The sequence below is a fragment of the Mobula birostris genome, chromosome 2 (assembly GCF_030028105.1).
Source record: "Mobula birostris isolate sMobBir1 chromosome 2, sMobBir1.hap1, whole genome shotgun sequence".
NCBI classification, from domain to species: Eukaryota; Metazoa; Chordata; class Chondrichthyes; order Myliobatiformes; family Myliobatidae; genus Mobula; species Mobula birostris.
The window spans coordinates 177,153,321-177,176,434 of NC_092371.1; the positions used below are offsets into that span (position 1 = coordinate 177,153,321).

Sequence of the window (23,114 nt, forward strand, 5' to 3'; positions counted from 1 at the left end):
GTATTGTTTTGCTTTTCGTACTGGGTTTGTGGTGACCTTAAAATCACCACAGATCCTGACTGACCTATTCTTATTGACTACTGGGACCACTGGTGTTGGAGAACTCCTTCAGCCTCCATGCAATCTTACTCAAGGGCTACTTTCTCACAGATGCTATAAGGAACTGGACAGACTTTGTAAAACAACAAACAAGAGACAATCTTGCAGATGCCGGAAATCCAAGCAGCACACACAAATTGCTGGAGCAACTCAGCAGGCTGGGCAGCATCTGTGGAAAAGAGTATAATGGACGTTTCGAGCCAAAACCCTTCGGCTTCGGCAGCACTGCCACTTGGGTTGGCATTTTCATTTAACAATATTTTACCCTTGATATGTTTGAGTTTTCCAGTCCCATGCTTGATTGCTGCTCTGGCATCATCCAGGACCTTTTCTTAAAATTCTCTTTCTATTGACTCTATTACAAGGAATGTGACATGTGAATGGTGGATGGATCTTCAATCAAGTTGTAGTTGTTACAGCCACTCAAGTCTCCACAATGCTGGTCCATATACAAGTTTTTACCACATACAAGCTCAATGCGGCTTGTTGTGTTTCACTGTTTTTAATGTCATTCCCACAGTATAAGTTCTTAGTTAGATATCTGCAGGCTTCAGTTTAGTATCTTTGAAATACAGTTCAAACTCATTTTGTTATAAGGACTAAAGCAGCCAGCCAGTGTCCTATTCCATTTTAATTAATTTGCCATTCACTTCTGGTAAGCCACATTGCTTGTCTCTTGTTAGTTTTCACATTATAAATCCTAAGGCTATCCAGTCTTGTGTCACTCTCATCAATATCAGATTTTTCATCAGATTTTGCAACACATAGTGCAGTTTTTGAATCTGCAACTTGGCTTTTTAATCTTTATACCTTCCCTGTACAGTCCAATTATTTTTCAATGCCTGACTTTCTCTTTGTATGTGACCTACTTTGTTGCACTTTTTGCAAGTTTCACCTGGTGTATGTGAGCCCCTGCCACAATGGTAACACAATATGTTTGGCCAGGCAGGTTTCTGTTTAGATGTGTGATTTTATACATGATCACTTTGATTCCTGACTACAATCAATCGTGTCTCTGGCTGCTGTTTCCATTGATACAGTGATTTCACCTACTCTTTTAAATGTGAACTGTGCTTCACATAGAAGCTGCTTTTTAGTCCTTTCTTGTAAAATTCCACAGGCTAAACAGACTCTCAGTGCATCATTAGCTCATCAATGAACTGCCAATGCTGAGACTATCTCTTCAATTCAACCACATAAGCTGAAAAGGACTTTCCTTCTTTTTGACTCCACCTATGCAGCCTGAAGCATTCTGCAATCAACAATAGTTTTGGTTCTATGTACTTATATTACATTCATAATATTAATAAAGCATATCTCAGCTGGATTGGTTGGAGCCCCCAAAATTCAGAGCAAACTGTATGCTGTTCCACAAATTGCACTCGGCAGAACTGGCACACGTTTCTCATCAGCTATTCAATTTGCTTTAAAATACTTCTCAACCTTTCATTATACATAATCTAGTTATCTGTTAGCAATCGAACACATCTAACTTTCTGATGTAGCCAGCCATTTCTGCTCTATTTATTTATTATTATCATCACCTAGTACTCACTGTTTATAAATCTGTGAATTTTGTCCTTCCTTTTCCTTTTTTTTTACACTTGACTGTCTTTCAAAAAGAAATTTAAAAATGTGCTGCGCTTTTTTTTTAATCTCAAGTCTCTTTCTCCCTTTCCAAAGAAAAAACATGCTGCACTTTTATTTTTTAAACTCTAATGTCTCACTGTACTTCAACAGGTAGGTCATCAATTTAAAATTTGCTCGTCGCCTCTAATCGAAAGAACAATCAAGGGAGCCTTGGATAAATGTGTCTACTTCATCCTTACTTTAGTGAGGCACATGCTTACGATGTGGTGGTGTAATGAGTTATGTAATCAACAATAAATGCTTAATCAAACAATATATTTGCACTATTAAATATAACTAAAATATTAAAAACACAACAAATGCCACTTGCGAAACTATATATCTAATTGCACTCTAAATCAATCTAACAGAAAAAAGATCTGTTTCACTAAAAAGCCCAGTCATGACTGGTGCACTTCAAGATAGATTGGTACAATTGAAGAGAAGTTTAATACGATGAAGTGGATAAATCTCTATTGGAACAACCCGGCAATCAGGTTAAGAGTAACAAACAAAATGCTGCGTGAACTCAGTAGGTCAGGAAACATCTATGGAAAGAAATAAAGAGTTGACGTTTTGGGCCAAGACCCTTCATCAGGACTTCTTCAAATCCTGGTGAAGGGTCTCAGGCCAAAATGTTCAGTACTCGTGAGCACATCAATACTCATGACCTACAGTTGCTCAGCAGAGGGTATCCTACTATGCTGTATCACTGCATGGTATGGAAACTGCACTGTGCCAGACAAGATTTGACAATTGGTAGTCAAACCTGCCCAATGCATCACTGCACTAGCCTACCCACATGAAGGACATTATACAGAAAGATACTGGAAAAAGATCAGCAATATCATAAAGAATCCCACCCACCCTGATCATGGACTGTTAGTCTGCTCCTTGATGGGATTGGGACAATGTGGCATCCATGCCAGGACCAACAGATTCAAAAACATTTACTTTCCCCAAGCAGTAAAGCTGATCAATACCTCCACCTACTAATCCACCCCAACACACCCCACATTATCACTACTTTATCATTTCCTTTCAGAGTTACCTTATGTACAGACACTTCTGTACCTTACATCACTTTATATATGCAGAATCAATCTATGTATATAAGCTTTTTTATACTTTTATTTATTTTTTTTTATTACTGTGTTATTTATCCTAGTACTTTTTAATGCTGCAGCAGATCTGGAGTAACAATTGTATATTTCTCCTTTTACACTTGTGTTTCAGAAATGACTTAAAAGATCTTGAATAAAATAAGGACTCCTTTGTACTCTAGCATTATATATCACCTTACTGTTTTAGTATCTAGATGTGCAAGATGTCAAATTTTGAAAGTTAAATCAGCATGAGTATTTGTTTATTCATTGTGGTACTGAAATGTATTTTAGTGAGAAAGAATGTACAAATATTTCTGCCCTGTCTTCAGGCATAAATCCATGTGTGTCAAGCTGCAAATCTACAAGTTTATGCTAATTAGCAGTGGCACTTCCAATTATAGAACTTTAGCAAAACTCGTCTCTCAGCTTTGCAGGGTAAATATCTAAGAAGTAATTGGCCAACCAAGAACTTGGGTAAGAAGAGCTAATTTTTCTGCAGAAAAGATTGCTTTTGTGGAGTTTCTCCAAACACTAGAAAGTTTCAGAATTTGATGTAATAAAAATATAATTTAAGTCACCATAATCTGCCTAATTATAAACAGATGAAATTCTGATAAATTTGAATTTTAAATGATTCTGAGCTCAAAGCTTAGGTAAAATTCCCTGAACTTCATGAAATGAAAACAGAATTTGTATATCATAAATCTGCCAATCTTGACGTGTGTTTTTGCCCACTCATCTTGACACCATTGTACACGTGCAGCTCGTCCTCCACAGAAGAAGTACGTGCAGGAGACCCAAGTTTCCTTCTTACCTCCAGAAGCCATTTGTGAACACTTGCAAAGACATTTGTCGTTGTCTGAATCCTTCGTGCTGAAAGAATTTCCCATTTGGCTGAGACTGCTTATCTTGCCTGCTGTTCCACTATAGCCTTTCAGATGGATTCTGTAGAGGGAATAAATCAGTACAAAATATAATTTTTTTTTCCCATTTAGCTGAAGATTTGCTGTTGACAAGTGGCATTCTAAAGATTAAAGAGCTAAAAGCTTAGCTTTTTTTGTCACATGACCATCGAAAAATATTGTGTCAAATCAGGTCAATGAGGATTGTGCTGGGGGCAGCCTGCAAGTGCGGCTAGGCTTTCAGTGCCAGTGTATCATACTGACCCTAAACGATGCACCTTTGGGATGCAGGAGAAATCCCATTCAGTTACGGAGAGAATGTACAAACGGCTTACAGGCAGAGGTAGGAATTGAACCCTGAACGCTGGCACTGTAAAAGCGACTGGGCTAACCACTACATTACTGTGCTACCCTGCTCCCAACATTGCATCATGAGTAGTGTGAATTGTCAAGAGCAGAGGCAACATTAATTTTGTACCAATTATTGAAACAAATTAGCAAATTTCGCGATATATGCCGGTGATATACCGAATTCTGATTCTGACAACTTGGTTTTTGAGTTTCCTTCAATGCTAATGATATCACAACTGTGGAAAAATATTGTGGTATGCGTTTGACAGTAAAGGTGTTTTAAAGATGGTTGGATGGGAGAAGGGTAATTCCTGGACTTCTCACCAAATATTACCATAATGGCAATAAACTCTGTTTTGATTCTGAAAACTGTGTATGCCAAGGTAGCAAAGTGGTGAGCACTACACTATTACATCTTGAGACATCAGAATTCAATTCCGACATCGCCAGTAAGGAGTCTGTACTTGCTTCCCGTGGAAAGCGTGGATTTTCTTTAGGTGTACCAGTTTCCTCCCACAGTCCAAAGGCGTACTGGTTAGTAGGTTAATTTGTCTTTATAAATTGTCCTGAGATTAGGTTTGGGTTAATCTGGGGTTGCTAGTGGCACAGTTTGAAGGGTTGGAAGGGCCTATTCTGTGCTGTAACTCAGTAAGTATGTAAATAAATAAATGCTGTGAGCCAGGTGGTGAAATTGACAGTTCCTAGCTGTTGTACTCACTTCACCTGCACGGGAGACTGCGGAATCTGAAACCTGGAGCAACAGGTAATCTGACTCAGCTAGTTGAGCAGCATCTGTGGGGTGAGGGGTTGGAGGAAGGAATTGTCAGCGTTTTGAGTTGAAACCCTCCATCAGGACTGGTGCAAATTGTTGGCTCAAAGTATCGACAGTTGCTCTCATCACAAAGGTGGTAAATTGGTTTAATATTGTCACATGTACTGAGGTACAGTGGGAAATTTGTCAAGTTCAAGTTTAATTGTAATTGTCATTCAACCATACTCATGAATGCAGCCAAATGAAACAACGTTTCTCTGGGCCAAGGTACAAAACACTGTACCAACAGTCACACATAGCACAAGGCACATATAGCACATATAATTATGCTGGCAGTAAACATGCAGTCACAAAAAAAATATAATCCCAGTCCTTGAGTGACATGGCTTACAGATTAATGTTCCATGGGACATTTTTCTGGAGCTACGTTTCTGCAAAAACAAGTGTGTGGCATTCTGATCACCATGCGCTACTGCAGCTGCAGATGAATGCAATCCAGCTTGTCTTCCACCAAGTGAACACTGGAGGGCAGCACTAACAGGTGGGGCCAGCCCCTAACCCAGCATTGACGTCCATAGCACCACATTGCCTCTGGCGTCTCCTTCCCTGAGCTGCAAGAAGGCCTTGTCTGCGCAACAACCAAGGCCATACAGATCCCCCACTGTCAGTCTTCCAATGTACTGGTGAACCAGACTTGCAGTATTCTTCCTTACCAATCTCTAACAGGACCTTGCGATTGTGAAAAAAAAACTCAAAGACAATGATTTCCACAGTTTGTTGGACCATGTGCTGCCTCTCACGCCTTCCTGTAGCAGACGGCAAGATGGTGTGCAACAAAATCCAGCTCCACCACTATCGAGCAACTTGCTGATGGGGTAGATCTGCTGTATTTGATGTTGTTAATATCTAGCAGTGTCTTGTGATCGTAAAAGACATAAGGGATGAACAATTACACCTTTGGTGTAACTGTTTGGACTCAGAGAAGCCGCTGCAACCGAGTCCGCCACCATAGTGCATATGGATTAAATCATGACAGTGTATTGAGGTAAACAAAGTAAAATAATAGCAGACTGTAGAGTAAAGTGTAATGGCTACAGAGAAAGTGCAGTGCAGATAAACAATAAAGTGTAAGGTTAAAACAAGGAAGATTGTGATTGTACTGAGGAACCTTTCAATAGATTTATAACGGTGGAGTAGAAGTTGTTCTTGAACCTGGTGGTATGTGCTTTCAGGCTTTTGTATCTTTGGTCCGATAGGAGGGAAAAGAAAATATGTCTTAGTCTTTCCTCAAGTTACCAGTTTAAGTTTTGTAACTGAGCACAATTTCTAGATGTGCAGATGGTCGTCAACTATTGGAGAGGAGGATTCAGTATCGAGCAAGAGTACAACAGAGTGTAGGTTGACATCAGTAAACTTGTCGAATGGGCAAAATTTAGCAGAGGACATTCAAGGTAGGAGAAGCAGCACATTTAGGTGGAAAGAAAGTAGAGGTTGCTCTTTACTTGAAAGTAGTGACTGAAGGCAAAATGGACAAACAATAGGACCTTAGAGCACAAAGTCCAAAATGACGGAAAGTAGTGCCAGAAGTTGGTAAGGCCATTCAAAGAAAACAAAAGAACAAAATAGTTATTTTCATGGAATTGAGGAAGAAAGGTATGTTAAATCTGAATCAAGCCACATTTGGAGTCTGATGTGCATAATAAAAAGGATATCGAAGCAATGAGGTGGTTGCAAATGTTTTCAGAGATGATGGTAGAAATACAAGGTTATGTGTGTCTAGAGCCAGTGGCCATTGGTTATGCTACTTGGAACTAAAATCAGGAGAAACCTTCACCCAGAAGGTGTTGAATCTCTCGAAATACTGTAGAGGTCTTTAAGTGGCTCTTGGATAGGTACATGAATGTGCAGAGAATGGAGGGATATGCACATCATGTAGGCAGAGGGTTTGGTTAAATTTGGCATTTATATACTAGTTTTAATTAGTTTAGCACAACATTATGAGCCAAAGGCCTTGTTCCTATGCTGTACTGTTCTGTGTCCTGAGGTGTAGAATAGGGCATAATTTTAAGGTGATGGGGGGGTGGGGGGATGTAAGAGGAAAGTTCTTTACACAGAGTGGTGAGTGTGTGGAACACTCTGTCAGGGATGGTGGTATCAGAATCAGAATCAGGTTTATTAACACCGGCATGTGACGTGAAATTTGTTAACTCAGCAGCAGCAGTTCAATGCAATACATAATCTAGCAGAGAGAGAGAAAAAAAAAATAAATAAAATAAAACATAAATAAACAACTAAATCAATTACGTATATTGAATAGATTATTAAAAATGTGCAAAAACAGAAATACTGTATATTAAAAAAGTGAGGTATTGTTCAAAGCTCCAAAGTCCATTTAGGAATTGGATGGCAGAGGGGAAGAAGCTGTTCCTGAATCGCTGAGTGTGCGCTTTCAGGCTTCTGTATCTCCTACCTGATGGTAACAATGAGAACAGTGCATGCCCTGGGTGCTGGAGGTCTTTAATAATAGATGCTGCCTTTCTGAGACACCGCTTCCTAAAGATGTCCTGGATACTTTGTAGGCTAGTACCCAAGATGGAGCTGAGTAGATTTAGAACCTTCTGCAGCTTCTTTCGGTCCTGTGCAGAGAGTAGCCCCTCCATACCAGACAGTGATGCAGCCTGTCAGAATGCTCTCCACGGTACAACTATATAAGTTTTTGAGCATATTTGTTGACATGCCAAATCGCTTCAAACTCTGAATAAAGTATAGCCGCTGTCTTGCCTTCTTTATGACTACTTCGATATGCTGGGACCAGCTTAGATCCTCAGAGATCTTGACACCCAGGAACTTGAAGCTGCTCATTCTCTCTACTTCTGATCCCTCTATGAAGATTGGTACGTGCTCCTTCATCTTGTCCTTCCTGACATCCACAATCAGCTCTTTCATCTTACTGACGTTGAGTGCCAGCTTGTTGCTGCGGCACCATTCCACTAGTTGGCATACCTCACTCCTGTACGCCCTCTCGTCACCACCTGAGATTCTACTAACAATGGTTGTATCGTCAGCAAATTTGTAGATGGTGTTTGAGCTATGCCTAGCCACACAGTTATGTGTATACAGAGATTAGAGCAGTGGGCTAAGCACACACCTCTGAGGTGCGCCAGTGTTGATCGCTCACCAATCTGCACAGACTGTGGTCTTCTGGTTAGGAAGTCGAGGATCCAATTACAGAGGGAGGTACAGAGGCCCAGGTTCTGCAACTTCTCAATTAGGATTGTGGGAATGATAGTATTAAATGCTGAGCTATAGTCGATGAACAGCATCCTGATGTAGGTGTTTGTGTTGTCCAGGTGGTCTAAAGTCATGTGAAGAGCCATGGAGATTGTGTCTGCTGTTGACCTATTGTGACGATAGGCAAATTGCAATGGGTCCAGGTCCTTGCTGAGGCAGGAGTTCAGTTCAGTCATAACCAACCTCTCAAGGCATTTCATCACTGTCGATGTGAGTGCTACCAGGTGATAGTCGTTAAGGCAGCCCACATTGTTCTTCTTTGACACTGGTATAATTGTTGCCTTTTTAAAGCAAGTGGGAACTTCTGCCCGTAGCAGTGTATATTATATATTAGGGACATTTAAGAAACTCCTAGATAGGCAGATAGAAAAATGGAGGGCTATTTGTGAGGGAAGGGTTGAGTAGCTTGTGGGCTGAAGGGCCTGTACTGTGCTCTACTGTTCTATTTGATTTAGAGATGCAGCACAAAACAGGTCTGACCAGACCAATAAGTCGGGCCACGCAGCACCCCACCGATTTAACACTAGCCTAATCACAGGACAATTTATAATGACCAATTAACCTACTGACCAGTAGGTCTTTGGACTGTGGGAGGAAACCAGAGCACCCAAAGAAAACTCACGCAGTTATGCAGAAAATACACAAACTCCTTAAAGACACCAGCAGAATTGACCTCTAAAGTCCGACCCCTGAGTTGTGTTAGCATTGTGCAGCCCTATGTTCTCTGTAAGACCATTCTCCTAAAGTTGAACTGAGTTTTGGCCTTTTTTTGTTTATAATCTTTCAACTTAATTGTAGTTGTAATGATGTTCATAATAATTGCGGTATTCATTAACAGTTCTGCACTTGTGTTGCCCTTGGTTATTGCTCATTCCAGAATTAAAGCACGAGGTCTGTACATTTCCACTTTAGTGTACTGATGTAATGATAAGTAATATTCCAGGATCGTGAGCCATTCAGTTCATTCTATATGTCTGTTTTTAATTTGATATGTTGCTTTTGGATCTGTGTATAAGTTGGATAATTGAACTGAATAAAATGTTATGGGAAATTTTTTATTTAGTACAGTTGACATTGCCAAGAGAAAAACTGGTGGTATACTTGACCACTTCATACTCATGTTTCATTATATGTTTATAGAAAATGCATTAAAAGGTAAAAAGTGACATTCTTGGCAGTATTTTATTACCAACAAGTCCAATGGTCACTGAAAATTTTCTGGCAATTAGTTCTTCCGAGAATGAAGTAACAGGACTTCTATTCATTTGTTTTCCTAGTTTCTTTGTCAAGCTCATAGCAAGATTTGTGTAGATTTTGTCATCGGCTACATTTGATGGCTGCCGTTTAATGAACAGATATGAATTAAATTTTGAAAAAAACAAGAAATATTGTAATCAAGTTATGTTAACCTGAGCAACGCACATCAAAGTTGCTGGTGAACGCAGCAGGCCAGGCAGCATCTCTAGGAAGAGGTACAGTCGACGTTTCAGGCCAAGACCCTTCGTCAGGACTAACTGAAGGAAGAGTTAGTAAGAGATTTGACTCTTCCTTCAGTTAGTCCTGATGAAGGGTCTCGGGCTGAAACATCGACTGTACCTCTTCCTAGAGGTGCTGCCTGGCCTGCTGCGTTCACCAGCAACTTTGATGTGTGTTGCTTGAATTTTCAGCATCTGCAGAATTCCTGTTGTTTATGTTAATCTGAGATTATTTTTTGGAATGTGACACGACCCTATGAAGTCCAAGCAATCGTTGAGTGTTTTAAAAAGCTCTGATTGAACGATCAACAATAAGTGCCTTGGATTTTCATTCCTGTTTACTGTGAAGTTCCTTCTCTGTCTTTCCAAAGTCCCTCAGAAGTGACTGTATATTGGCTGGTAGATAGGACAAGGCAGAATAATAGTTCAGCACAGACTAGATGAGCCAAAGGGCCTGTTCTGTGCTATCCCACTCTGACTATGAGTGCAATTCAACAGATATTTGTTGGCTTTATTTTATATATTCTCCTACCTCTGACTTTTGATGAATAGAATCAAGTAATCCTGTCTATAAAAGCTGTACATATCGATGCCAAATGTATGTACAGATGTCACCAGTAAGTTCTTTACGCAGAGAGTGGTGAGCATATGGAACACCCTGCCATTGGTGGTGGTAGAGGTAGATACATCAGGGACATTTAAGAAACACTTAGATAGGCACAAGGATGATAGAAAAACGAAGGGCTATGAAGCAGGGAAGAGTTAGGTTCATCTGAGAGTAGGTTAAAAGGTCAGCACAACATTGTGGGCTGAAGTGCCTGTATTGTGCTGTAATCTTCTATGCAATTATTGAGATACTGGGTCCTCTTGGTCAAGCAAATGTCATCTCCTAGTGTGCTTGAGCCACCTCATGCACTATGCGAAATAGAAACATAGAAAACCTACAGCACCATACAGCCCTTTGGCCCACAAAACTGTGCCAAACATGTCCTTACCTTAGAAATTACCTAGGGTTACCCACAGCCCTCTATTTTTCTGAGCTCCATATACATGTCCAGGAGTCCCTTAAAAGACCCTATCATATCTGCCTCCACCACTGTCACCAGCAGTCCATTCCACACACTCATCACTTTCTGCATTAAAAAAAACTTAGCCCTGACATCTCCTCTGTACCTACTTTCAAGCACCTTAAAACTGTGCCCTCTCATGCTAGCCATTTTAGCCCTGGGAAAAAGCCTCTGATCATCCACATGATCAATACCTCTCATCATCTTATACACCTCTATCAGGTCACTTCTCATCCTCTGTCACTCCAAGGAGAAAAAGTTATGGGGAAGAAGGCAGAAAAATGGGGTTGAGAGGGGTATTAAATCAGTCATGATGGAATGGCAGACCAGACTCAATGGGCTGAATGGCCCAATTTTGCTTCTGTGCCATATGGTCTAATCTAAGGATGGCAGCCCACAAGTATTGCCACACATTGTGATGCCAACATTGCATGCCCACAATGATCAGCAGAATAACACAAGAAACAGCAACAACAACAAAACAATAGCAGCAAAAAGGAATCTGAATCAGGTTTCCCATACATCACCTTGTGGAATACATGTACCTTACTTTTCTCTCTCAACAACCTTCCTGCACCTCACCAAACTCACAGTCCAAGGTCATATCCCCACCCAGAAGGTTACAACTTCATCCAGTAATCTCATTGATCCTCAAAGTCCCATCTGGTTCACTAGTCCTTTAGGGAAGGAGACTTGCCATCCATGTCTGATCTTACCTGTGTTTGGCTTCAGAGAGAGTGAAATGTCATTGACACTGAACTGCTCTGTGAGTTTGCTTAGCAAAGACAAGTAGTTTTACCGGGCAGATTGGCTAGCCAATGCTGGGTTTGTCAATGATGTCCAAATCCAAAAATCATATTCATCTTCAGAAAAGGGGTAAACATTCCATTAGTTTTCCTCTGTGTACAGAATACATTTTAACAGTTGCAGCAACAGTGCGTTTTCCAGTAAAGTCAAGACTGAGCAGGAAGTCCAGATTGCAACATTCCAGAAAGACATACGGGATAGGTTAGGAATTTGTGGGCCTGTTGTGTTGGTGCCAGAAGTATGGAGATGCTTGCGGGTTTCCCCAGTTCCTCCTCATTCTGTGTTGGTCATTGACAGAAACGACAGATTTCACTGTGTGCTTCAATGTACATGTGACAAATAAAGCTAATCTTAGATTGATTTCAGAAAATACTCTTTTAATCTTGCATTAATTATAAATGAGGATATTTATGATTATGATGGGATTGGATTAACTTCAAAGTAAACTAACTTTACTTGTTGATTGCACTACTTATTTTTTTCTGTGTTCTTCGGTATTCTCTTTGAAAATTTTCATTTTGAAGAGCCCATTTGAGGTGAAGTTTCTGAAATCCTCACTCACGGTGCAGTGTTCATTACTGCTCATTGAAAAATGCAGCCATCCATTTTCCACTGATTTAATGAAACAGTTGTGAAAAATCTCGAAGGAAGGGCACTGGATATTGACAGCTTCATAGTTATTTTAGGGTTACTGATTCTGCTTCGGTGAGTGCAGGACTTTTAGTTTGTGACAATCAGTATGTGGTCAGATTTAGTAGAAAAAATGGTTCTCATGGTAAAATCATTGAATTTGCCACAAATGTAAAAAAACCTTTGAGAGGAAATATTCTTTTACTTGATTTTACTGGAGTTTACACGAAAATGTAACGATTATAGAAATTGCAGTTTACTTTTACAGATTTTGCGGAACATTACATAATCTTTCCAAAGTTTATAGCGCTAAAGATCCAAAATTGTTTCCAGATGCAAAAATATTTAGCTTGGATGTGAAGCAGCAGAGCACAACTTTGTAGCTGTTCTTCGGTTTACTTGGGTTAAAAATATAATTGTTATTGATGCATTTTACAAAATCCCCTGAAGACTCCTCAGCAGGTTATAAGGTGCTTTTTATGATGGTAGGGACAAGGTAAATAAACTGCTGTATTTGGGTTTGTGCTCTATGCAGCGACACTTCACTGCTTTCACACAAAAGTAGGAAACTGCTTCTGTCAGTTGTAAAACCGTATTGAAATAGCTGTGCTGACATAGACCTGCATAAAAAATAATTCATGATTTTTTGGTTAATAAGACCAAAGATATAGGAGCAGAATTAAGCCATTCAGCCCATCAAGTCTGCTCCACTATTTCATCATTGCTGATTTATTTTCCCTCTGAATTCCATTCTCCTGCCTTCCACCCGTAACCTTTAACATCCTTACTGATCAAGAATGTGTCAACTTCTGCTTTAAATATACCCAATGACTTGGCCTCCACATCCATCTGCAGCGATGAATTTCACAAACTTGTTATCCTCTGGCTAAAGAAATTCCTTTTCATCTTTGTTCTAAATTGACATTCCTCTATTTTGGGGCTGTGGGACCCTGGTCCTAGGTTCCCCCACTATAGGATACATCCTCTCCACATCCAATCTATCTCAGCCTTTCAGTGTTTGATAGGTTTCAATGAGATTCTCTTCTCATTCTTCTAAACTCCAATGAGTACAGGCCCAGAGCCATCAAATGCTCTTCATGCATTAACCTTTCATTCCCAGGATCCTTGTTTGGGTGGGGGGGGGGGGGGAGTTCATGTTTGTGACTGAGCTAGCGGAGTTTACAACATTTTGCAGCTCTTTCCAATCCTGTGCAGTGGCCCTTCCATATCAGATGATGATGCGACCAGTTAGAATGCACTCTCTGGTACACCTGCAGAAATTTGCGAGTGTCATTGGTGACATACCAAATCTCTCCAAACTCTTAATGAAATATTGCTGCTGCTGCTGCTGTTCCTTCTTTCTAATTACATCAGTCTGTTGAGTCCAGGATAGATCTTCAGAAACGTTGACGCCCAGGAACTTGAAGCTGCTCACTTTTTCGACTGCTGATCCCTCAACGAGGACTGGTGTGTGTTCCCTAGGCTTCCATATCCTGAAGTCCACAATCAATTCTTTGGTCTTTAAGATTGTTGTTGCACCACCACTCAACCAGCTGATCTGTGTTGTTCCTCTACACCTCTTTGTCACCATCTGAAATTTTGCCAGCAATAGTTGCACCTTCATCAAATTTATGGATGGCATTTGAACTGTGCCTAGCCCCACACTTGTTGCTGTAGAGATGGTAGAGCGATGAACTAAGCACACATCCTTGAGGTCAGCAAGGACATGATGTTACTTCCGATCCACACAGACTATGGACTCCCAGTGAGAAAGTCAAGAATACATTTGCAGGTGGAGGTACAGAGCCCTAGATTTCGGAGCTTGTTGATTAGAACTTAGGGTATGATCATGTTAAATCAATAAACAACAGCCTGATGTAGGTATATCTCTGATATGATATAACAATATTGAATATACTGTATGTGACTAATGTTATGCTAACTTTGAGGAAATTTAGCCTATTATTTAAGTTGGGAATTTATTCTTTGGAGTGTAAGAGACTGAGAAGTGAACATATTAAGGTGAATAAGATTGTGAGGGGCAGAGACAGGGTGAATGCACACAATAATTTTTCCTAGAGTGGCGGAATCAAGAACTAGAGGTTCTTGGGTTTCGTGTGAAAGGAGAAGGATTTAATGGGCACCAGAGGGGCAACTTTTCACCCAGAAGATGGTCAGTGTATGGAGTGAGCAGCCACAGGAAGTGGCTGAGACAGGGACACAAACAACATTGAAAAGACAGTTGGACAAGCACATCAATAGGAAAGGTTTGGATGGTACTGGCCAAACGTGGTTGATGAGACTAGTTTAGATGGGACTCTTTATCTGCGAGGACCAGTTGGGCTGAAGGCTCTGTTTCAATCCTGTGTGGCTCTATGACTCTAAGCAGAAAAATTGAACTGTGCATTGCATTGTTTCACATTGTTTGAATTAAAGGATAATGAATACTTAGAATGTAAGACAGTACAGCACAGAAGAAAAGCACACAATGTCCATGCTGAATTAAACTAAATCTCTTCTGCCTGAACATAATCCTTATCCATAGTTAATAATTCCTTGGACTGAGTTTGATTGCCTGTAGGAGGAATTTTCCCAAGTTTTTTTTAAAGCCCTTGTTGGGCCTGTTATTTTCCTTCAGAGTTTGTCTCTCTCCTGAGTGTTTGTGGGTAGGGAGGAGAGGGGAAACTAGCCATAATGCTCTTGCTGTCATGGATACAGTACAGAGACACAAGAGACTGTAGGCGCTGGAATCTGGAGCAGCACACAATCTGCTGGAGGAACTCGGAGGGTCGGGGGGCATTGTTGGGGGGGGTGTTCAGGGGAAGAGGAGTTGTCGACATTTCTGGGGTAAACCCTACAGCAGAGCAAATACAGCACAGCCTTTGTAGACCAGTCGGTATTTGCCTGCCTATACATTTTGTTTGCAGAACATCTTTTTTATGATCAGAATTTATTCAGTCTCTGATTGATCATTTGCTCCAGATCTGAGGCTTGTCCCAAATGCATAAAGTCCAAAAATTTTAAAGGAATCATAGTCATAGAGCAATACAGCAGGGATACAGGCCCTTTGGCTCCGCCAGTCCATGCTGCCCATCCAGATTCCTGCATTTGGCCCATGTCTCTGTTAGCCCGCCCCTCATCCTTCTTAAATGATACCATTTTACCTGCCTCAGCCACTCTCTAGCAATTTGTTCCACGCACTCACCACCATCTCAGCCCATTTCCCTAAATGAATAAAGCTCTCTTGTACTCAACAATAACTTTCTTCTCTATCAACAAGAGCTATTTTTGTGTCATCTACAAATTTATTGATCAACGTCCACATACATTTCAAAAATCCTTCTGTTTCATTGTATTTAGGTTGTATTAATCAATAAACAAACAGTTTGGCTATTTTTCCAGTTACTACAACAGTAAAACTTGATATCTTGGGTTCTTCCATAGCCTTGATATCAATTCATTTCTATAATTTGAAAGTGATGGGACTTTCTTTTGATAATTTTTATTAAAGTCTGCAGATGCTGGAAATCATAAGCAGCACACATAAAATGCTGGAGGAACTCAGCAGGTCAGGCAGCATCTATGAAAATGAATAAACAGTCAATTTTTTAGGCTGAGACCCTTCTTCAGGACTGAAAAAGACGGGGAAAGAAACCAGAATAAAAAGGTGGGGGAATGGGAAAGGGTAGCGAGAAGGTGATAGGTGAAGCCAGGTGGGTTAGAAAGATAAATGGCTGGAAAAGGAGGAATCTGAAAGGAGAGGAGAGTGCACTATAGGTTAAAAGGAAAGAGGAGAGAACCCAGAGGGAGGTGAGATGGTGAGCAGGTTTCTGGCATACACACAATGAAGACTGATGTAAAATACTTATTTAGTTTGTCCGCTGTTTCTTTGTCCCCCATTGCTACATTTCCAGCGCAATTTTCCAGTGGTCCAATATCTACTGTCACCTCTTTTACTCGATATATATCTGAATAAGCCTTTGGTATCTTTGATATTTTAATTCACTTATTTCATCTTTTCTCTCCTTATAGTTTCTTAGTTACCTTCTGTTGTTTTTTTAAAGCTTCCTAATCATCTAACTCCCCACTAATTCTTGCTATATTATATGCCCTTTCTTTTGCTTTTATACTGTCTTTGATTTCTCTTGTTAGCCATGGTTTCCTCATCCATCTTTTAGAATACTTCATCTTTACGATGTATCTATTCGAATTCCGAATTGACCCCAGAATCTCCAACCATTGCTGTTCTGCTGTCATCCCTGCTAATACCCCCTTCCAATCAAATTTGGCCAGCTTCTCTCTTATGCCTCCGTAATTCACTTTACTCTACTGTAATACTGATGCATCTGACTTTATCTTCTCCCTCTCAAACTGGAGGGTGAATTCTATCATACGTATTTTGATCACTACCTGCTAAGGGTTCCTTTACCTTAAGCTCCCTAATCAAATCTGTAATTTGCATTTATGTTCTTTGATAATTTAATAGCTTGCTCTCCATATCGTACTGTCCTGACTTGTATATGACAGCTGGGATACAGCATCCATGGTTGATTCCGACCAACGGAAGGCCTACCTTTGTTAATAAATTTACTTTGATCTTTGAAATGTACTGCCTGAGGAGATGATAGAATCAGATGCATTTGGTATGTTAAGAATGCATTTAAACAGATATATAAAAAGGCAAGGCGCAAAACGATATGGTCCTAATGTGGGAAAATGGAATTCATGTAGATGGGCCACAGGTTGCCATGGACATAGGTAGCTAGAGTCTTTGTTGTACAACTCTAGGACTCTCCTGCATTTAGTTGGAGTAAAGTGTAAATTATTTCCAAAAAATTGTTTAATAATTTTAAAGTTGACTTTTGAATATGCTCTTTAAAAATACAGAAACGTGCTGATTAGTTCTTGCTCGAAAGAAACTATCTAAAGTACTTACCTATATTTTTGTGATTCATTGTCCAAGTAGAACTGGTTGTACAGTGAGAAGGCCTCATTAGCTTCCCAATCCCTCATCTGGATCCGAAGGACGTAGTTCTTCTGATTGGTCAATTGGTAGACAAATTCATTTCCCAACCAGTGTTCTCCAGTAGGGTCACCAAATCCCTGTGGAGCAATACATTTTTTTTTAGCGATATGTAAATTTCAGCTTTTGAGGTAAAGCCATCCCCATCATTGAGCATATTTAGATGGAGCTCTGTTGCAGGAAAGCAGCATCCATCATCAAGAGCCCCACCATCCAGGCCATGCTCTGTTCTCACTGTTACTGTCAGGAAGGAGGTACAGGAGCCCCAGGACCCACACCACCAGGTTCAGGAACTGTATTACCCCTCAATCATTCCGTGTTGAACCAGAGGGAATAACTTCATTCACCCCTACACCCAATTGTTCTCACAACATATTCTCACTTTAAAGGTTTGACTTCTCATGTTCTCAATATTTATTGCTTATATATATTTTCTTCTTTTTGTTTTTGCAGTTTGTTGTCTTTTGCACATTGGTTATTTGTCAGTCTTGTGTGAGGTCTTTCAATGATAGTGTTGTGTTTATTTGTATTTACTGTGAATGCCCTCAAGAAAATGAATCTCAGTGTAGAATATGGTGGCATATATGTGCTTAGATAATAAATTTACTTTGAACTTTATTGTTGCCCAGGTGTGGGCTGCTCTGCTGAAGAGGTGCTGCAATTCACCCCGCCCCGCCCACTCAGGTGAAGTTAAGTGTTCATTTGCACAATCATTAATATACAGTGGCTGTGACATGCTTTCACCATGGTTATATACTCCCGCTTGGGATGTGTGTCAGAACCGTCAAAGGGTTCTCTGATTTGGCCAAACTGGCTGTGTGTGTGGAGTGGGAGGGCATGAAATAGCAGGAGAGAGGCAGTCAGTGCGAGGAGAGATTAGAAGTAAGGCCCCCCCCCACAGAACTCTCCAACTATGTCCAATTACATCCATGTGACTAATTAGTCCACTAACCCTTATGTCTTTGGAATGTGGGGGGAAAGTGGAGCACCCAGGGGAAACCCACATGGTCATAGGAGAATGTACAAACTCTTTAAAGACAGAGATGAGAGTCAAATCCTGATTGGTGATCGCTGGTGCTGTAAAGCGATTGTACTAATCACTACACTATCATGCGACCCACTAGCTTAAACCCTCTCGATGCTCCATTACAACAATAAAGATTGACCATATTTAGGAAGAACTTGAATAGGTTCATGGAGGGGAAGGGCCTGGAGGGATATGTGCTGACTGCAAAAAATTGTGTCTATCTCAGTAGACCAGATGAGACTGGTTCAGGCACAGGCAAGGACTGGTTCAGCCACAGCATGTTTGTATCCATGTTGTGTTGCTCTATGAGATTTATTCCGGGGTGGTGACTTGTCCTTGGAGGAGAGAGGAAACTGATTGAAACATTCAGTTGTATGGGCTGGAAAGGATAAACATAACAAATTCTGCAGTTGCGGGAAAACACTCTAAGTACTGGAGGTGGAGCAAGTCAAGCAGCATCCATGGTGAGGAATAAACAGTCGAAATTTTGGACCAAGATCCTCTATCAGAACTTCATCACCCTTCATCCCATGTAGGGATGATGTTTTCTCCTGGCTGCTGTGTTATGAAGATGCATTCACAGTCAGAAAATAACGTGTCAGTATTTCAGGCTGAAGTGAGAAGAAATTCCTTCACCCAGTAGATAGACAGGGAGTTCTCAGACCCAGAGCCCAATCCGTGAGCAAGTTTTGAAGGTGAAGGGAATCAAGGGATACAGGGTTCATGCATGGCACAACCACCTGTGATGTGAATGAATGGCAAGGTTTCCTTCCGCAATCCAAAGACGTACCGGTTGGTAGGTTAATTACCTTCATCAATAGTGGAATTGAATTTAAGAGCCGAGAGGTAATGTTGCAGCCACCTAGGACCCCGGTCAGACCCCACTTGGAGACCTGTGCTCAGTTCTGGTCGCCTCAGTCCTGGAAGGATGTGGAAACCATAGAAAGGGTGCAGAGGAGATTTACAAGGATGTTGCCTGGATTGGGGATCATGCTTTATGAGAATAGGTTGCATGAACTCGGCCTTTTCTCCTTGGAGCGACAGAGGATGAGAGGTGACCTGATAGAGGTATATAAGATGTTGAGAGCATTGATCGTGTGGATAGTCAGAGGCTTTTTCCCAGGGCTGAAATGGTTGCCACAAGAGGACACAGGTTTAAGGTGCTGGGGAGTAGGTACCGAGGAGATGTCAGGGGTAAGTTTTTTACTCAGAGATTGGTGAGTGCGTGGAGTGGGCTGCCGACAATGGTGGTGGAGGCGGATATGATAGGGTCTTTTAAGAGACTTTTGGATAGGTACATGGAGCTTAGAAAAATAGAGGGCTACAGGTAAGCCTTGTAATTTCTAAGGTAGGGACATGTTTGGCACAACTTTGTGGGCCGAAGGGCCTGTATTGTGCTGTAGGTTTTCTGTGTTTCTATGGTCATTGTAAATTAGGCTAGAGTTAAAATCAGGGGTTGCTGGGTGACACAGCTCAAAGGGCCAGAAGGGCATGTTTTGTGCTGTATCTCAATAAACAAATAAAAATTAAAAGAGTTAACACAACAACCATAAAAATACCTTAACCATTCTTATATCTGTTAATATTACAAATATTCAATCTACTCAAATAGACCCATTGAGACTCTGCAGCAGGAGACATTTGACATGAATTTGCGAGAGTAAGAGTTCGGCACGGACTAGAAGGGCTGAGATGGCCTGTTTTCATGCTGTAATTGTTATATGGTTGTATGGTTATAATTTGAATTAAAATGGCTTATATCCAATAAGCATTTTTGCTTGTAGAGATTATGACAAAAGCATTAATTGCAACTAATTTACAGCCTACTTGCCCATCACTGTTTCTCTCTCACCTGTGAGCCCCAATTTTCCAAGAATTCCAATTAAACAAGCTCTTCCTGTAATCCCCAATTCCTTCCAACCTCACCCTTTGGTGTTTGTCATCCTTTTCCTGTTGCCCCCCCCTGTACAGCCTTTCCTCACGTGTCTGTCAGCATGGAGACAGGCTCACTGGTGCTGACTAGAAGTCAAGTATCTTATTTGGCTGCTTAACATTATTAATGCAATTCAACTTTGACAGGTGAGGGGTTTATGAGGTGATGGTGGACCTTGCTAGATAATTCATATGAAATTTTAAAAATTTTGACAGTGAGTGGAATGGTGGGTGCATGAAATGCCCTGCTAGGGGTGGTGGTAGGTGCAGATACATTAGAGACCTTCAAGAAACTCTTAGGTAGACACATAAATGATAGAAAAAGATGGAGGTTTATGTCAGAGGGAAGGGTTAGATTGATCTTGGAGTAGTTTAAAAGGTCAGCACAACATCATGAGCTGAAGAACCTTACTGTGCTGTAGTGCTCTATGTTCATCTGTGGCACAGTGTGTGTTTGGAGTGTCTACTTAGATGGTAAGACATACGAGCACCATGATCGATGGTCAGGGTCCTTCTACCAGGCCAAAAATGGCTAATAGGAGGGGCATAAGTTTAAGATGATCACAGGAGAGCATGGGGGCAGGGAGGGATGTCAAAGGTAGTTTTTTTTTAACAGACTGTTGAGTACATAGAACACCATAACAGAAGTGGAGTTAGAGGCAGATACATTTGGTACATTTAAAGAACTCTTAGGTGGGCATATGGACGATAGAAAAATGGAGGGATACATGACCTTAGAGTACGTTAAAAGGTCAGCACAGCAATGTGGGTCACAGTGCCTGTACTTGCTGTATTGTTCTATATTCTATTTTCTAAATCCGTAACAGGCTGCAGTTGACTTGTGTTATTATGAACAGGAAATTGATGTAGATTAACAGAGGTGACATAACCTTAGAAATAACATTGAATGCATTGTGGTCCTCTTCCATTCCGTGTGTAAAGACCAAAAGCAACTCTTACTCAACAGCAACAGCAAAACTGAGGACCCTCATTATTTTAACCATTCTCAATGATGTTTACAGGTTTTGTGCTTTTCATTATTTGGACCAAATGGGACGGGGGAGTACTGCAGCAAACAGCCCTTACCATTTTATATTCTCTCCATGTGCGCTGGAAGTCTGTCTTGCCATCTTGGCGTCGTTGTATCACAGTCCATCCTCCTCCATGGACTTTCATTTCACAAAATGCCTGTTGTATGAAGACAAATACACCGCAGTCGACTGCTGAGTTCTTGACTTCTGAAATGTTTGCATTCTATCATCTAATGATGTTTCCATTTGGGAAGGCGGCATTCTTAATGCAATTGGAAAATGACATGCAAGCATGCTTTAATGTACTGTAGCACATTCCTTATCCAATGGTTTTAATTCACTAACTTGACTGCTTCCAGCACTTCTCAGCAACAATAATCTTTTGTTTTATTTTGTTTACACTCTCTCTAAATTTGGAAGCTCGAAACATGAAGTAACTCTAAAGGCCAAGAAAAGTTCACCAAAGTACATTAACTGTAAGCTGAATTTAGAATTATAACGATGTACAAATTTAAATTAAGTGTAACTCTCAACACAAATAGAAATACGAACTGTTTCATGCAAGCAGTATGGATTTCAAAACTTGTAATATCAAAGGACGCATGCTCAATGTCTTAGGAACAGCTTCTTCCCCTCTACCGTCAGACTTCTGAATGAACAATGAAACACTACCTCGCTATTTTTAGCTCTTATTTTTGCACAACTTATTTAATTTATTTTTCATGTATTTCTTATTTATTTATAGCTTTTTATATATTGTGTTAATGCTGCTGCAAAGCAACAAATTTCTCCACATATACACAAGAGATTCTGTAGATGCAACACACACAAAACACTAAAGGAACTCAGCAGGTCAAGCAGCATCTATGAAAATGAATAAATGGTTGGTATTTCTGGCTTAGACCCTTCATCAGGACTGGAAAAGAAGGAGGAAGAGACATCAGAATCAAAAGGTGTGGGGAGGGGAAGGAGGACAAGCTAGATGGTGATAGGTGAAGCCTAATCAGTGGGAAAGGTAAGGGGGCTGGAGAAGAAGGAATCTAATAGGAGAGGAGGAACTCCAGGGAGAAGTGACAGGTAAGTGAGGAGAAGAGTGGGGAATAGAAGAGGGAAATTGGAACAGAAGAAGAAAAAAAATACTGGAAGGAGATATCGATGTTCATGTCATCAGATTAGAGGCTTCCTCTTATGTCACAACAAGGCCACTGTCAGGGTGGAGAAATGTTTAGGAAGCCTCCAAACTGATGGCATCAACATCGAGTTCTCCTTTCAATACCTTTTTCACTCTTTTTTTTTTCTATTCCCGTCCTCTCCCTATTCTATACTCTGCTCTCTGGTCTCTTACCACTTCTCCTCCTACAATCCAAAAACTTGCCCTTCCTTCTTCCCTTTCTCCCATGGTCCACAGTCCTATCAGATTCCTCCTTTCCCAGCCCTTTACCTTTCCCACTAATCTAGCTTCCAGCTTGTCCTCCTTCCCCTCCCCTTACCTTTTCATTCTGGCATCTTACCCTTTCCTTTCCAGTCCTGATGAAGGGTCTCAGCCCGAATTTTGACTGTTTATTTATTTTCATAGATGCTGCCTGACCTGCTCAGTTTCTCCAGCATTTTTTGTATGTTTCACAACAAATGCCGACGATAATAAACCTGATGCTGATTCTCAAGTTATTTTATATTCTAAGTACGTATACAGTGTGTCACCACGTACTACCCTGAGATTCATTTTCTTGCAGGCATTTACATTAGAACAAAGCAATACAATAGAATAAATGAAAAACTACACACAAAGACTGACAAACAACCTATGTGCAAAAGAAGACAAACTGAAATACAAAAAAAAACCTCTACCTTTTGAAATGGGTATTGTGGAGTCCATAAGAAAGATCTCACTCCCATTTGTCCTCACTCTGTTTACTCTGGAGCAGTGGAGGCTGAGGGGTGATGTGATAGAGGTTTATAAGATTATGAGAGG

At 40.7% G+C, this 23,114-nt stretch overlaps 2 protein-coding genes across 3 annotated transcripts in view; one reads left to right on the forward strand and one right to left on the reverse strand.

Annotated features, from left to right (window-relative positions):
* mcph1 (microcephalin 1) overlaps nucleotides 1-23,114 on the forward strand; it is a 286,557-nt gene that overhangs the window by 108,677 nt on the left and 154,766 nt on the right. The gene's annotated exons all lie outside the window — the stretch shown is intronic.
* The window catches only part of angpt2a (angiopoietin 2a), a 96,682-nt gene that overhangs the window by 15,102 nt on the left and 58,466 nt on the right, over nucleotides 1-23,114 (reverse strand). For both annotated transcript variants that reach the window (XM_072251123.1, XM_072251124.1), the window contains exons 6-8: nucleotides 21,198-21,299; nucleotides 17,066-17,232; nucleotides 3,649-3,779 (exon numbers count right to left, since the gene is read on the reverse strand). In XM_072251123.1, coding sequence (XP_072107224.1) covers nucleotides 3,649-3,779; nucleotides 17,066-17,232; nucleotides 21,198-21,299 — 400 coding nt within the window. The remainder of the gene's footprint in view (nucleotides 1-3,648; nucleotides 3,780-17,065; nucleotides 17,233-21,197; nucleotides 21,300-23,114) is intronic.